The sequence below is a fragment of the Acinonyx jubatus genome, chromosome D1 (assembly GCF_027475565.1).
Source record: "Acinonyx jubatus isolate Ajub_Pintada_27869175 chromosome D1, VMU_Ajub_asm_v1.0, whole genome shotgun sequence".
Taxonomy (NCBI): Eukaryota; Metazoa; Chordata; class Mammalia; order Carnivora; family Felidae; genus Acinonyx; species Acinonyx jubatus.
Window position 1 is genome coordinate 59,728,950 of NC_069390.1, and position 17,153 is coordinate 59,746,102.

Consider the following 17,153-nt stretch of genomic DNA (forward strand, 5'->3'; position numbering starts at 1 on the left):
ATTAGAACTTTCATCTTGATCTGAGGTGACTGTGATAAAGGTGATTAAAAAGTCTATTTAATTTTTTGTGCTGATAAGTTGAATATGTTTATTAAAAATGTAAGTAAAAATAAGTAAAAATACTATTTCTACAACTAATATAAGCTAACATTTATCAAGTGTTTAGTCTGAATGAGTCAGGCAAGTATTTTAAGAGCTTTACATATAATAATTTGATAATCCTTGCAATATCCTTATGAGGGCGAGGCAGATACTATTATTATCCTAGTTTAACTTACAGGGATCGAAATGAGGCACAGAAATATTCAGTAACTTGTCCAAGGTTACTAAGTTTCCAAATGGTGGGAATCAAGATCTGAGTCTAAGCAACAAAGAACCCCTATCTTGTACTGCCTCTCACTTGAAAAGGTTAGAAGTAGGATCAGAACTCATGCTCGCTTCAGCAGCACATACAAGAGAAGTAGGATCAGAACTTTCAAACCCTTGCATGAAACAAAGATATAAAGAAAACAACCAATCCAGCAAAAGCAAAGAAAGAAAGAAAGAAAGAAAGAAAGAAAGAAAGAAAGAAAGAAAGAAAAGAAAGAAGAAAAGAAAAGAAAAGAAAAGAAAGAAGAAAAGAAAAGAAAAGAAAAGAAAAGAAAAGAAAAGAAAAGAAGGGAAAGAAAAGAAGCAGGAATGCACACAAATGGAAAATATAAATTACTACAGTACAAGTAAAGACCAAATATATTAGAGTCTTTGTATAAGGACATGGAAAAATGAAATACTGTTGGGGCAAAAACAGTTTCAGACAGACAGTGAGGCAAACCATAAGAGACTCAAGTGCAGAGAACAAGCTGAGGGTTGATGGTGGGGGGGCAGTGGGAAATGAGTGATGGGCACTTGTTGGGGTGAGCACTGGGTGTTATATGTAAGCAATGAATCACAGGAATCTACCCCAGAAACAAGAGCACACTGTATGCAACCTATGTTAGCTAACTCGACAATAAATTATATGTTAAAAAAAAAAAAGAAATACTGTTGGATGAAATTTAAAGGAGGCAGAACACAAAGTATATCATTATTCCATTTATATTAATACGCACACATTTATAATGTAGATGTGTTTATCTGGCTTGGGAAGAGTCTGTTGACAGTTGTTTTAGAAGGGGTAGATTACCAGGGAACCTTCACTTAATCTGCAATATTTAAATTAAAAAATTTTTTTTTTTAGTAATTATACATAAACTGAAGAATATATCTATTTTCTTTAAATAAAAAAGTGTAGATGCCAACACAAGCACCTGTCTTTGCTCAGCTGTGACTGGCAAATAGTAGGGATTAAACATTTGTTAAATGGATGTATGGCTATCTCTAAGATTAAATCACTACCAGATTTTATCAGGTCACTAGATCAAAATAAGTGAAGAAATCAAATAACATTCAGAATGTTCTTTCTGCCTCGGTATTTTTCAGTGCTTAAAAACACTCCTATTTCCTTCTCTATGCCACATTTAGACGGACACAATCACTTGACTAAGCATCACATGTGTCCTCCACCTGGGAACAAGTTACTGCATTGTATCAAATCTACAATGCATCATTCTTAAGATGCACCTTTATTTTATGAAATAAGAAACGGACAATAAAAACACTTTCAATCAAAATATGGCAAAATCAAAATTAAAAAAGTATAAAATCAAAATTTCAGAGAAGTTAAAATTTTAAATGTGCATTTTAGAACCAATGAAATATGACAATTCTATTAGAAAGTCCGATAGTGAGCTCTTACTATGTACCAAGTACCATGTTAAGTGCTTCTACATGTATTATCCCATTTATTCTTCATAAAAACCCCATGAGACAGATGCTGTCATCATTCTCTTTTTACAGACAGGGAAACAAGGCACAGAGAGGCTTAAAAAAACCCATTCATAATCAAACAACTAGGAAGTGGAGAGGTCTGGGTTTGAACAAGGTAGTCTCACTACACTGCACATTCTCTTAATTTGTCTTTACTGCCTCGGAGAGCTTACTAGTCCCTTCAGAAGAGAAAAAATGGTTCCTGGCACTAAATTCTTAAAGAAATCTAGCAAGGACCAAAAAGAATGTCATTGTTGTCTACTGAAGTCTTATGTTGTGCTGTAGGCAACAGAGAGCCACTGGAGGGGTTTTCCAGAGACTTAATTTGTTCCAAAGATAGAACTTGGAATGTCTGAGAAAATGAAGAGTTTGTATACCTCTTAGCTAATCTTTCCTAAGTATCTTTTCACTTCTCATTAACTTTGGTGAGATCTCTGAATGCATTTGGAAGCGTCTTTGAAAGGACTGTGCCTCACTTTTAGCCAGCCACACATCTTACCCTCGAGTAGTCCGTGCTGTTACTATAAGTTGCAAGGCTTTGGCCTGCAGCCTCATGTGATGGATAATCACCACCTGTTTGTTCTCCACACCACTGTACATGAACTCCATTTTGTAGGTCTCTTCCATGATCTATAAGGAAAGGTAATTAACAATCAGTAAAAGTATCATAATGGTCTTGAGAGCAACAGAGAATTCTAGGTGCAATTCTGAACAGAGTTTGTTTTTAAGTAGGCTCCATGCCTAACATGGAGACCAATGCAGGGCTCAAACTCACGACCCTGAGACTGAGACTCGACCTGAGATTAAAAGTCAGAAGCTTAACCAACTGAGCTACCCAGGCACCCCTGAACTGAGTTTTAGTACTGAACTGAGATATTTAAGTGCCTATGGTGAGAGAAATTGGGATAATTTGATAAAAATTAATATGTGTTGTGAGAAATTACTCTAGTATATCTTACAAAAAGAGAGTAAGTTGTTTTGTTAGTTAAAAAAAAGATTTTCGGGGGGGCACCTGGGTGGGTCAGTCAGTTAAGCATCCGATGCTTTGACTTCAGCTCAGGTCATGATCTCATGGTTTGTGAGTTCGAGCCCCACAGAGGGCTCTGTGCTGGCAGTGTGGAGCCTGCCTGGGATTCTGTCTCCCTGTGTCCCTCTCCTGTTTGCTATTTCTCTCTCAAATAAAGATAATACTTGAAAAAAAAAAAGACTTTTGGGGTGGCTGCGTGGCTCAGTCGGTTAAGCATCTGACTTTGGCTCAAGTCATGATCTCAAGGCTCCTGAGTTGGAGCTCTCTGTCAGGCTCTGTGCTGACAACTCAGAGCCTAAAGCCTGCTTTAGACTCTCTGTCTTCCTCTCTCTCTCTGCCCGCCCCCAACCCCCCTGCTCACTTGCTCTCTCTCTCTCAAAAATAAATAAAATTAAAAAAAAAAAAAGACTTTCATCTGGTAACAAAGTCATCTTAGTTGATGACGTGAAGATATTAAAAGTTTAATCACTGATAAAACTGTAAAGCACTGTTTGTTACCCTTAAACTGTGGGTACAAATGAATAAACACTGTGTATGGACACCCAACCCCAGGAAAAGTCCTCAAGGATTTAGCATCAGGAACCATTAACCACGTATTAGTCATCCAGACAGACTGTTCCATGGGCCTGGTCTGTTGAAGGGAGTCTGGAGAGAGAACAAGTGCAGAAAACAATATCTATGACCTCAGATCAAGCCCAGTGCATTAAGCTCTTGCTCTCTTCTATCCAAATCAGCTACTCTCATCCAATGATACTTCTCTCCCGAATCTGTGCTTGTCTTCCTTTGAGGGCTTTGGGGTCAGAGAAAGGACTCCAGACTCTCCCACAACTGGCAGTAAGACAAGTTAATTACATAGTGCCTCAGTTTCATTATCTGTAAACAGGGAAGAAACAGCCCCAAAGTCATAAAATTTAAAGGATAAAATGGAGCATGGAAAGCACTTAGTACAGTATCTAGAACCTAGTAATGAGGATTCCTTTCCCCTCCTCCTCTCAGATTACTGCTCCCTGGTCCCATCCTTGCCATTCTGGAGTACTAGTCATTAGGCTTTATTCCCCTACAATAAGCCACAGAGCAGATCTGAGGAGGAATCTAGGTCAGATGAAAGATCAAGTAGAACAAGGGAAACAAAACACTGTGGGTAACAGGAGCTATGGGCTCAATTCCCTAATTCTACTACCTATAGCGCTATGAATTTAACCTGCTGATCCTTAACTGTTCAATCTATAAAATGGACTTAATATTTATTCTTACCTAATGGGATTACTGTGATAATTAATTAAAATAGACCTGAAATTACTTAGTGAACTGTACTTTAACAATCACAGTCACCATCTTTAGCTTGCTACTGGGTCATAATGATTCGATCATATACCGACTCCCAATCTGGAAGACATGACCCAGAGAAGAGTTCACTAAATCCCAATACCTAAGAATGAAGGGAAACTGCTCAAAGCTACACAGAAATAAATTCAAGGCAAATATAATTAAAAGCTACTTAATGAACTGAGGATAACATAAGGACCTTTTAACATTCAAGAGATGGTACAGGCTAAAAATATAAACAACCTCAAAATGAGTTCAGCTATACTTTCAGATGAACGATTTATGACAGTATTTATTGGATTCTAGTCTATCTAAAATACAAACTGATAATAATATATTTTTAGAACAATAAAGCATCTTAGAAATCATCCAGTTAAAGGGTACCTGGCTGGCTCAGTCAGTTAAGCATCCGGTTTGATCTTGGCTCAGGTCACGATCTCACAGTTCGTGAGACTGAGCCCTGAATCAGGCTCTGTGCTGACACTGCGGAGCCTGCTTGGGATTTTCTGTCTCCCTTTCTCTTCCCCCTGCCCTAGGACAGAGGGATGGAACAAAGGGAGGAAGGGAGGAAAGAAGGGAGGAAGGGAGGGAGGGAAGAAGGAAGCAAGCAAGCCAGTGCTGTGTCCCCTAATTATGCTGCTTCTCATATCACTAACTTCTGTCACAGGCTGGAACTGGGGAGGCCACAACAGAGGCGTGGAGCCATATGAAAGCCTCTGACTCCAACTTAGACGAGACAATTCCTAGATAGAGATCCATTTGAGAAGGTCCCGATACGTTTACCTGTTTTGCTGCTGCTGAGGCCAAATCACTCTGCTTCAAATACAATGGGGCAGCCACATTCCAAAGCTTTTCTTGCAAGGCCTACACAGACAAATCAGGAGAGAAATGAACAAAGAGATCAAAAAGACTGGCATGTCATTTGAGGCTTATGTGTTTGTTTTGCTTTGGAAATCTACCGCATTAGGACTTCCTCTCAATCTTATTCTTTTAAGCTAATAAGCCCTGCCTACTATAAAGAAAGAGGAAACCAAAGGTTTGAGCTCCTCCCCATTCAATCCAATTCCTGTCCCAAAGGCCCTACATCCAGATCAGATCAGTGCTTGCAAGCAAAGGGCAGGAGCCATCGAGGTCTCACCAAAATGTGCAAGCAAGCCAGCTTCCAGGGTTCTCATCCTTCCTTGTTCCCAGAGCCACTAGACTACCTAGGCTGCCTCGACCCTTCTTCCTTGAGCTTCCTTCCAAGCTCCTTCCATGGGGCTTTTATTTTGCCCCATGTTCACTATCCTTTGAACAGCCTATCACCTTACTGACATACCCAACCCAGAAATCAACAGGCTTTCCTAGATTCCTCCCTCTCTCTCCATCTGTGTTCAAAACGAGCACTAAGAGCCACAATTTTACCTTCCATCTCTCTCCTCTCATCTGAACGGCCCCATCTCTCAACTCTTATAAATCTCTGCTGTAGTCCCTTATTTTCAGTCCTTCCTCATTACAGACATAATTTAATGGCTTTACAGAAAACCTAAAGTAACAATTTCCTAATAGAAGCGTAACATAAACCATATACATAATTTTTTTTTCAACGTTTTTTATTTATTTTTGGGACAGAGAGAGACAGAGCATGAACGGGGGAGGGGCAGAGAGAGAGGGAGACACAGAATCGGAAACAGGCTCCAGGCTCCAAGCCATCAGCCCAGAGCCTGACGCGGGGCTCGAACTCACGGACCGCGAGATTGTGACCTGGCTGAAGTCGGACACTTAACCGACTGCGCCACCCAGGCGCCCCCATAATTTTATGTTTTCTAGGGGCCACATTTTTATAAGTAAAAAGAGGTAAAATTAATTTTAATAGTATAGTTTATTTAACCTAGCGTATTTATTATAATTTCACTAAAAAGTCAGTATTTTAAAAAATTAATAGTTTACATTCTTTTTTCATACCAACTCTAGGAAATCAGCGTGTATTTAGCATTTATAGCACATCTCAATTTGAACTAACGTTTCAAGTAATCAATAGTCACATGTACCTGGTGAGGATACAGTTAAGACAGTAGCAGGTCTAAATTATAGATACAGAAATTTTTAAATCACCCAAATCATACTACCCTTGTTTTTGAAAATTCATTTCGAGTCATTTCTTATATGTATGCTTCTTATATAGCTGTAGTCTCAAAGCAGAAATAATTTTGTATGCTTTTTTGGTACATAACAACTGTATTTTGTCATGGTGTATAATTCTTCATAAAGATCATTACTGGCTACAGAATATACTGTTGAGTAGTTGTGCCAGAATTTACTTCGCTTTTACCCTGTTATCAAACATTTGCCTGTCTTTGGTTCTAAGCCTTTTCCCCTTACCTACCCTGACACTCCATGACACTGAGTGAACAACATAGTTCTATGTTCTTCGTAGGAATATTTTCTTCTCTTTTTCTACTGTAGAAAACCGGATTCTTTTTAAAGACCTGCTTGTATTCCTTATAGAGATAAGAAGCCAAGAAAGAAGGAAGACCAACAATGACATGGCATTCACTATGTGTCAAACACTAAGCACAGGGCTCTTACACACCTTGCTTGTTACCAGTCCTTACCTAGGTAGAATTATCATTAGCCCTGTTACACAGAGGTTTGGAAAAGACAAAAAACTTTGCGAAATGGCACAGAGGAACTTTTGGGGATAATGGAAATGCTCTACATCTTGACTGGTGGTGGTTACACAGGTATACACATCATACACATTTGAAAGAATCTATCTAGCCAAACAAGAGCTGTTTAAATCCCAACCCATTTCAGTATACACACCCACCTCCACATATATACACACACCTGCAAAGCCCTAAGCTCACGTATCTTTTTTTTTTTTTAATTTTTTTTTCAACGTTTATTTATTTTTGGGACAGAGAGAGACAGAGCATGAACGGGGGAGGGGCAGAGAGAGAGGGAGACACAGAATCGGAAACAGGCTCCAGGCTCTGAGCCATCAGCCCAGAGCCTGACGCGGGGCTCGAACTCCCGGACTGCGAGATCGTGACCTGCCTGAAGTCGGACGCTTAACCGACTGCGCCACCCAGGCGCCCCGCTCACGTATCTTAAAGTGAGAAATAATTTCTAACTACTCCATTTACTCTGACTTTAGTCAAATATCATAATTACTTCAGGGGCACCTAGGTGGCTCAGTCGGTCAAGTCTCCAACTCTTAATTTCTATTCAGGTCATGATCTCACATTCGTGAGTTGGAGCCCCGCATCGGGCTCTTGCTTCCAGTGCAAAGCCTGCTTGGGATTCTCTCTGTCCCTCCTGCATTCATGCTCCCTCTCTCTCAAAGTAAATAAACTTAAAAAAAAGAAAAAAACTTAAAAAAATATAATAATCACTCTAAAGAATAAGTAACTAAAGACGCTTGGAACTAAAGCCAAGATAAAGGCACATAAAGCAAGAGGGATCCCCTAAATCCTAAACCTAAATTTAGAGAACTCTACTGCAGAAGCTGAAAGCTAGTGAACTAATTGAACACATTTTCAACTCAGCAAACTGAAACAGCTTCTTGGTTACCAACTTTGTGTGTATATATATGAAATCTGACCACCTAATATAGAATGCCAGCAAGGTGGCCATTTTAAAAGCAATGAAATCAACCTTTGACTAATAAGACTTCGACAAAGTAAAACTGGCATTTTAAGAAAATAATATAAAAGTTCTATGCTAATCAAATTATAAAAACCAATTTAAAATCCATATGATTCTAATGAAAATGGTTATCCAATCTACTCTAATTATATAATGATAAAAGAATACTTCCAAATTAAAAAAATTTAAATTCCCACACAACAATTCTTTAGAGACAAATATAATTACACTGCCAAGTAAATAATTTCTCCACTGCTAAGCAGCTACATAAGACTGTACATTAATGGCCTAAAAGAACTGCTGAATCCATTCAAGTGCATTCTTATACACTTTATGCACATTATAAGCACAGTCACAAACAATGGATTCAAGCCCACCTTGATGAGAAGAAGTTGACACCGAAGATAGGTAGCAGAGAAGTCAGCAACTCCTGCTAATTCAGACTGAAGTTCTCCAAGTCTCTGCAGATCCCTATGGTAAATAAAACCCAAGCCACACATTGGATAGGGATAATGATATCAATATAAAGATCACATCAAAAGCATTTTACCATTTTATACCTAGTAAATAAATTGGTCACAAATTCTTTTTCAAAGACTTTATTTTTTTAAGTAATCTTTACACTCTTTGTGGGGCTCAAACTCAAAACCCCAAAATCAAGAATTGTGCACTCTACTGACTGAGCCAACCAGGTGCCCCACAATGACAGAACCCAATGCTGGAGTGATTATAATGAAATTGGTTCACTCATGCTTTGGTAGCAGTTTAAGCAAATACAATTCTTTTAGAAAGTAACACTGCACTACATTATAAAAGTCATACACATGGTCAAATATTTTGATCAGTAGCTTTATGCTGAGAAATAATTCTACGGGGAATATCCAACAGAAATATGCGCTGGGTGTTGTATGTAAGTGATGAATCATGAAATTCTACTCCTGAAACCAATATTGCACAGTATGTTAACTAAAATTTAAATTTAAAAAATTGCTTAAAAACAAATGAATTGCTTTATACCCCACAACATTCACTCTTGTACACACAGACTATTATAGTGGAATATTCTACAGACATTAAAATATAAAATGGTAGTAAGGTGTATGATCTCAACTATGTAAAAACTATGTGTAGAAGAAAAGTATAGCAAAGTGGTTTTCTGGATAGAGGTATTAGGTGCTTTTTAGTGCCTTCTCCCAACTGTGCTTTATTTTCCATACAATAGACAAGTATTTTTTGTTATCATCAGGAAAAAAAAATTTTTTTTAAGATACTGTAGTAGGCTTTGTTGGCTCCTTACCCATTTAGCCATTCTGTACTTCTTCCTCACTAACTGAACTCTGATTTTGTTCAAGGGAAGGTGTCCTCAAACCCAGTTCCAGGTAGATTCTGATTGAACTAAGCCAATTAGTATATGTCATCTCCCTGGTTACATGACTTAAGTTGGCCTTGTCAGTCCTAATGCAAGGATGTATATTCCATGCTTGGAGCAGGTCTGAGAGTGTCTCTGTCTTTCTGTCTCTACCTCTAACATGCGCTAGACTGAACAAGAGCACTTACAGTCCTGACTGCCTGGCAGCCATACTGTAACTCTAAAAGAAAAAAGCCTTGGGATAAAGCAAATGCTGAGGATAAGAAAAATCCAGAGAGACAAAAGAACTGGATCTTCAATGATGTAAATGAACTACTTGACCATACCATACTTAGAACTGCCTCTGATTTTCTATTTGTATGAAGAAATAAAAAGCCACTGTAAGCTAGTTTGAGATGAGGTTGTCAGATACCTGAAACTAAACATATCCTAGCTGGATACAGGTACAGACAAAATGATTGCAAAAATATAAAACAGAGCTGCCCGTGGACAAGAAAACAGAGAGTGGCACACACAGATAAAATTGTGTGGGGACTGGAATTATGGATTTCAAATTTTTAATCTGTTGAATAGACAATACATACCAAGCTATAGAATTAACCAATGAAGTATAGAATTCAAAAGATACTATAGGATATGCAGTTAAGTTAGTCCACCTTCCTATCCCATTGTACCGTTAAGCAGTACACCCTTCTCACAGGCACCCAGCATTGCCAGTTTTTTTAAATTCTTCTGGGGATACATAGGGGTGCCTGGGCGGCTCAGTTGGTTGAGCATCCAACTTCAGCTCAGGTCATGATCTCACGGTTCGTGAGTTCGGGGCCCCGTGTTGGGCTGGCTCGGTGCTCACAGCTCAGAGCCTGGAGCCTGCTTCTGACTCTGTGTCTCCCTCTCTCTCTGCTCCTCCCCAACTCATGCTCTGTCTCTCTCTCTCTCAAAAATAAACATTAAAAAATTTTTTCTTTAATTCTTCTGGGGAAACACTATACATCTACCAAAAAAAACACAACACATTGTTTTTCTTTTTTCTTTTTTGGTGGGGGGGAGAAGTGTGTGTGTTTGTGTAACCTAATAATCCACCTCAGAAAGCATTCATGGAAAGTGGTCTTGTTTTTTAATGGCAAAATCAAAATTTCATATAGAAATGACAGCTGTGAAAACCTGAAGATCTGGGTCACAAGGAAAGTGGAGTGGCATAAAGTTTCACAATATAAAGTTCATCATCTAAAGTTTCACAATAGCCTGTACAAAACTGTCCACTGGAGTAAACCCATCCCTCTAATCTCATGCAACTTAAAAAAAAAAAAGTTTATTTATTTTAATGTTTATTTATTTTTCAGAAAAAGAAAAGGGGAGGGGCAAAGAGAGAGGGAGACAGAGGATCAGAAGTGGGCTCTGTACTGACAGCAGAGAGCCTGATGCAGGTCTGGAACTCACCAACTGCGAGATCATGATGTGAGCAGAAGTCAGATGCTTAACCAACTGAGCCACCCAGGTGCCCCTCATGCAACTTTTTAATAGCTAATGCTGCCACCTACGGACCTTGATATCAGGAAGGAGATGCCCCAGAAAAGGACACAGAATGAGTTCTTCCCAAAGTGACTGAAAAAATTAGGACCAGTGCCTTATAGATCCATCTCTTGTGAGTTTTGGTGGCTGGAGCGGTTCCTGAAGTGTGCTGTTGTCAGAATCCAGCACAGTAAAAGGCAAGGCCCTGTACTAGCTAACCACACCTGTGCAATGCTACTTTGGTGGCCAGCTGATCCCTCTCTTTTCACATCTCTGATGTCTCTCTTGCGAAGACAGCCCTGAATCGCTGTATTTCTGAAACGTTTCCTCTCCAGGAAGATTCTGCCTTTCTGTTAACAATTATAGTGAACACTGACCAGCTGACTATACATTAGCTGACGGCTATCCGGTGTTAAGCTATTCTACAGCACCTACACTGCCACAATTGTTCTCAGTTGCACAGAACAAGATGTAACCCAACCAGCCACAGGAAATCTGAACTACTGTACAAGCAAAATAAGAAACGTGCTAACCCTGGACAAAATGCCCTTATCCTACTGCTTCCTCTCTGTGCCTATCTATGCCCACAATCCTCAGGAAGCCTAATTTTAAACATCCATCAGGAAACTATAAACTCTTTAATGAGACAGGTACAAAGAGCACCATCTATGTGCACTATACTAGGTGTGCTAGGTGTTTCCTTGCTTGAGCCTATTTAATCCTGACACTGCAAATTGTAATTAATCCTATTTCACTGAGAATGAAAGGGAAGATCAGAGTTTAAGTAGTTTGCCCAAGGTTACAAGACTAATGAGTAGCAAAAACAGGCCTTGAACTCAGGTCTGTCTGAACTCCACAAATCTTTTTTTTTTTAATAAACCATATCATATTTCATTTATTTATTTAATATTAAAGTATGTTTTAATGTTTATTTTTGAGAGAGAGAAAGAAAGCAGAGAAGGGGCAGAGAGGGGGGGAACAGAGTATCTGATGCAGGCTCTGTGCTGACAGCAGACAGCCTGATGTGAGGCTTGAACTCACAAACCACGAGATCATGATGTGAGCCTAAGTCAGATGTTTAAGCAACTAAGCCACCCAGGCACACTACAGTCTTTTCATTTATTTATGAACTGCATCAAACACAGATGACACCTAAATGGATTTAAAACTAGATGCATATTAACTCATATTTCTACAAATGTGATTTGAGAGGGCAAAAGTGCCCCTCCCAGGAACACATACTTCAGCAATCCTTAGTCCACATGTTGGCACTAAGTAGCATTTATAAAGTTTGGACTGGATTTACTTACAAAATGTCAAGAGCTTGTCTACTCTGTCAGAAGAGCCACAATTTAAATTTTAAAACATTTCATAAATGGCTATTATCTATGTAACTGCTATTCTCAAAATACCTTGCATAGATCATGATAATAATCTTGACAACAGTCCTATGAGCAGGTACATACAACCCTCAAATTACAGATGAGGGTGTTGAGGCCCAAGATCATGAGCCTAGGAAATGATAAAAAGTAAGGCTTCAATCAATTCCTTTGGATTTTAAATCTCATTATCCTAGGTGCATTTGTGTCCTACAAACTGTTAACCAGAAACAGAGCAGTGTGACCAGATGGAAGGGCTGGAAAGACCTATGTTCTAGTCCAAGACTTTGCTATCTTCTCCGTCCTGGAGAGTCTTCTCCCTTCTTCACTTGATGAACTTCTATTCATTCTTCAGGTAACTGCTTAGCCATCCAGGGAAGGGTTAGGTGCCTCCCTTCCGTTATCCTGGAGAACCCTGTACTCCCCATAATGCAGCATGGAAAACACAATATTGCATTTCTTATTTACCTAGCTATTTCCCCAACCAGGCTATAAGATCTCTTACAGCAGAAACTATTTTGTTTACTACTGTACCCCTTCTGCTTAGCATATCATGGATACTCAAAAACAGTGTAACAAGTGAATGAACCCCCAGCTCCCTCACTCATTTTAAAAATGGGGTACTTCTAAAAAATGGGGTACTTCTCATAAAATTGTTTTCAAATTCAATTCATAAGGCACTTAAAAAAGTGGGTATATAGCAGGCGCTTGACAGACAATATACCTCTTGTTATGATCAAGGACAGCAAAGCCTTACCAAACAACAAATCCATAAATCTGGAGATGAGAAATGGCCAGAAGGAAATACCATCTATAACAATATTAGAAGTCTTCATTTCTGGGGCACCTGGGTGGCTCAGTTGGTTAAGCCTCCAACTCTTGGTTTCGGCTCAGGTCATGACCTCACGGTTTGTGGGCTCAAGCCCTGTGTCAGGTTCAGTGCTGATGTTGCAAAGCCTGCTTGGGATTCTCTGTCTCCTTCTCTCTCTGCCCCTTCCCTACTCTCTCTCTTATCTCAAAAATAAATAAGCTTCAAAAAAGAAAAAAAGTCTTCATTCCTTGTTAAGTGATCACAACTACAGTTTTCAACAAATATTTACCGAGCTCCTATACAATACCCAAGGTACAATGATGAAGACAAAACAGTTATGTCAAATTCAAGGAACAAACAAATTATTTCCCAGGGCCCTAACTAAACTATAGTACACATTCTATCGATGAGATTCAGTTAGATTAAATGGGTGCTTCCTGGATTACAACAAAGGGAATGGGGTGTGTATGATGGTGAAGTTTGTTTCAAACTAATACTAACAACTAAGTGATCAGAGTCCTAATCAGAGAAACTTCTGTATGAAACTCTGACATTTCACTTTGCAACAACTACCAAAAATGTAAGTTCTGCAGAACCCCAAGGGTCATCTGATGTAACAGGAATCGCCTGTTAGATATGCCTGCTGCGCATCACAAAAAATCAATATTTATGTGGTTTTTTTGTTCTTTAATTTAAAAAAAAATTTTTTTTTAATATTTTTGAGAGTGAAAGAGACAGAGCACAAGCAGAGCAGGGGCAAAGAGAGAGGGAGACACAGAATCCAAAGCAGGCTCCAGGCTCTGAGCTGTCAGCACAGAGCACGATGTGGGGCTCAAATCCATGAACCGCAAGATCATGATCTGAGCCGAAATCAAACACTTAACCGAATCAGCCACCTAAGTGCCCCTTAATATTGAGAAAGAGCGAGTGAAGGAGGGGCAGAGAGAGAGAGGGAGACACAGAATCTGAAGCAGGATTCAGGTTCTGAGCTGTAAGCAAAGAACCCAATGCAGGGCACAAACACCTAGACAGCAAGATCATGACCTGAGCTGAAGTTGGATGCTTAACCAAATGAGACACCCAGGCACCCCACAAAGCATCAACTTTAAAGTCAAACAAAACTAGATTCAAACCTCAGTTTTGCTATTCCTCGCAAATTGCTTCACCTCCCCACATTCCCATTTCTTCTCTGTGAAATGGTAACAATATCTAACTGCAGTAATATTTGTAAAACAGAGTAGGTCATCAATAACTACTATACCATCTGCTTTCCTTTCTGGATGTTTCACCATCCTGGACACCCTCCTCAGAATGCACTCAAGTTAGAAACAGTGCCCAGGACCAACCACAGCACCAGAACAGTGGTCCCACCAGCCTGAAGCCCAGCAGGGCTCTCACCAGAACATGCAGGCAACTCAGATCAACAGGTGTTTACTGAGCACCTAACAGCCAGCACTGCAGCTGATGAACAAGCTTGCTTTTATATATTCTGTACTTGCTTTAGTGCCAACAGGATACAAACTGTCAAAAACAAAACCTAAATGTTTACTTATGTGGGGCTGAGTCAGAAAGTAGAGTTTATTTTCCTAGGCTCAGGGCCAACAACTTCAGATAGTGGCCCTTAACTAATCACTCTGTTAAGGGAGCAGAAGAGAAAAACAAAATATGATAGAGGCATCACTTCAGGGTCAGCAAACTTTCTGTAAAGGGTCAGACAGTAAATATTTTAGGCTTTGTAGGCCATACGGTGTCTATGGTGCTATTCAACTCTGCCTTCAAACCTTATTTACAAAAGCAGATGGATATTGCTTTTGCTAAAGGCAAATGGATTTCAATTCTTCTCCTATCATTCAGGACATCCTAATAAGGTTTGGCAGAGTCTGCTGGTTGTTCCCCAGTATCTTCCCCTTTTTCCTAAGTATCAGAGCCACCAAATGTTAACAAAGCACTGATCAGCCAGAATAAAGACTACATTTCCTAGCCCCTAGAAGCTCTATGGCCATGTGACTTAACTTCTGGTCAGTGGGATGCAAGTAAAATCAGAACATGCAATTTGGGGAAAGTGTCTTTTTTTTTTTTTTTTTTTTTAATTTACATTCAAGTTAGTTACTATACAGTGCAACAATGATTTCAGGAGTAGATTCCTTAACGCCCCTTACCCATTTAGCCCATCCGCCCTCCCAAACCCCCTCCAGTAACCCTCTGTTTGTTCTCCGTATTTAAGAGTCTCTTACATTTCATCCCCTTCCCTGTTTTTATATTACTTTTGTTTCCCTTCTCTTAACGTGCATCTGTTCTATGGCTTAAAGTCTCCACACGAGTGAAGTCATATTTGTCTTTCTCTGAATGACTAATTTCACTTAGCATAATACCCTCTAGTTCGAGCCACGTGGTTGCAAATGGCAAGATTTCATTCTTTTTGATTGCTGAGTAATACTCCATTGTATATATATACACCACATCTTCTTTAGCCATTCATCCATCGATGGACATTTGGGCTCTTTCCATACTTTGGCTATTGTGGATAGTGCTGCTATAAACATTGGGGTGCATGTGTCCCTTTGAAACAGCATACCTGTATCCCTTGGATAAATGCCTAGTAGTGCAATTTCTGGGTGGTAGGTTAGTTCTATTTTTAATTTTTTGAGGAACCTCCATACTGTTTTTCAGAGTGGCTGCACCAGTTTGCATTCCCACCAGCAGCGCAAAAGAGATCCTCTTTCTCCGCATCCTCGCCAACATCTGTTGTTGCCTGAGTTGTTAATGTTAGCCATTCTGACAGGTGTAAGGTGGTATCTCATTGTGGTGTTGATCTGTATTTCCCTGATGATGAGTGATGTTGAGCATTTTTTCATGTGTCTGTTAGCCATCTATCTGGATGACTTCTTTGGAAAAGTGTCTATTCGTGTCTTTTGCCCATTTCTTCACTGGATTATTTATTTTTTGGGTGTTGAGTTTGATAAGTTCTTAATAGATTTTGGATACTAACATTTTATCGGATATGTTGTTTGCAAATATCTTCTCCCATTCCATCGGTTGCCTTTTAGTTTTGCTGATTGTTTCCTTTGCTATGCAGAAGCTTTTTATTTTGATGAGGTCCCAATAGTTCATTTTTGCTTTTGTTTCCCTTGCCTCTGGAGACGTAATGAGTTGCTGCGGCCAAGGTCAAGAGGTTTTTGCCTGCTTTCTCCTCGAGGATTTTGATGGCTTCCTGTCTCACATTGAGGTCTTTCATCCATTTTGCATTTATTTTTGTGTATGGTATAAGAAAGTAGTCCATGGGGAGCCTAGGTGGCTCAGTTGGTTTAGCATCCGACTTCGGCTCAGGTCATGATCTCACAGTTCATGGGTTCGAGCCCCGTGTCAGGCTCTGTTCTGACAACTCAGAGCCTGGGGCCTGCTTCAGATTCTGTGTCTCCCTCTCTCTGTGCCCCACCCCCACTCACACTTTGTCTCTCTCTCTCAAAAATAAGCATTAAAAAAATTAAAAAAAAAAAAAAAAAAAAAGAAAAAAAGTGGTCCAGGTTCATTTTTCTGCATGTCACTGTCCAGTTTTCCCAGCACCACTTGCTGAAGAGACTGTCTTTATTCCACTGGATATTCTTTCCTGCTTTGTCAAAGATGAGTTGGTCATACGCTTGTAGGTCCATTACTGGGTTCTCTATTCTGTTCCATTGATCTCAGTGTCTGTTTTTGTGCCATGGGGAAGTGTCTTTAAAAGGACGTGAGGAGGGGTGCCTGGGTGGCTCAGTTGAGTGCCCGACTCTTGATTTCGGTTCAGGTCATGATCCCAGGGTCATGGGATCGAACTCTGTGTCAGGCTCTGCACTGAGCATGGAGCCTGCTTGAGATTCTTATAGATACATATGTACATACATACATACATACATACATACATTTATTTATTTATTTATTTATTTATTTATGGGGTTAGAAATGATGCCCTTCTCCTGCTCTTTCCTTTTTCCTGCAGCCTGGAGTACAGAGGGGATAGTTCAGAGTTTGGATCTTTAGACAGAGACCACTTGATCTAGAAGATGGAGAAAAAAATGCACCTAGGACCCTGATAACCATCTCAGCTCTGCCTTGCCTACAAAAAAGAATTAACCTTTCCTCTTGTTTAAGTCACTGCTACTTTACATTTTCTGTCACCTATCATAACTTGCATTCCTTGCATATTAGCAAGGAAAGAAAAATTAAAAACAGCTTCTCTTTAATGCTTTCGAGTTTTGCGCTTATCATCAATCTGGTCATGAA

General features: G+C 39.6%; 1 protein-coding gene across 2 annotated transcripts in view; it reads right to left on the reverse strand.

Annotated features, from left to right (window-relative positions):
- The window catches only part of INTS4 (integrator complex subunit 4), a 116,427-nt gene that overhangs the window by 13,992 nt on the left and 85,282 nt on the right, over window positions 1-17,153 (reverse strand). For both annotated transcript variants that reach the window (XM_015078868.3, XM_027039860.2), the window contains 3 exons: window positions 8,206-8,299; window positions 4,982-5,062; window positions 2,345-2,475 (listed from right to left, as the gene is read on the reverse strand). In XM_015078868.3, the coding sequence (XP_014934354.1) occupies window positions 2,345-2,475; window positions 4,982-5,062; window positions 8,206-8,299 (306 nt within the window). The remainder of the gene's footprint in view (window positions 1-2,344; window positions 2,476-4,981; window positions 5,063-8,205; window positions 8,300-17,153) is intronic.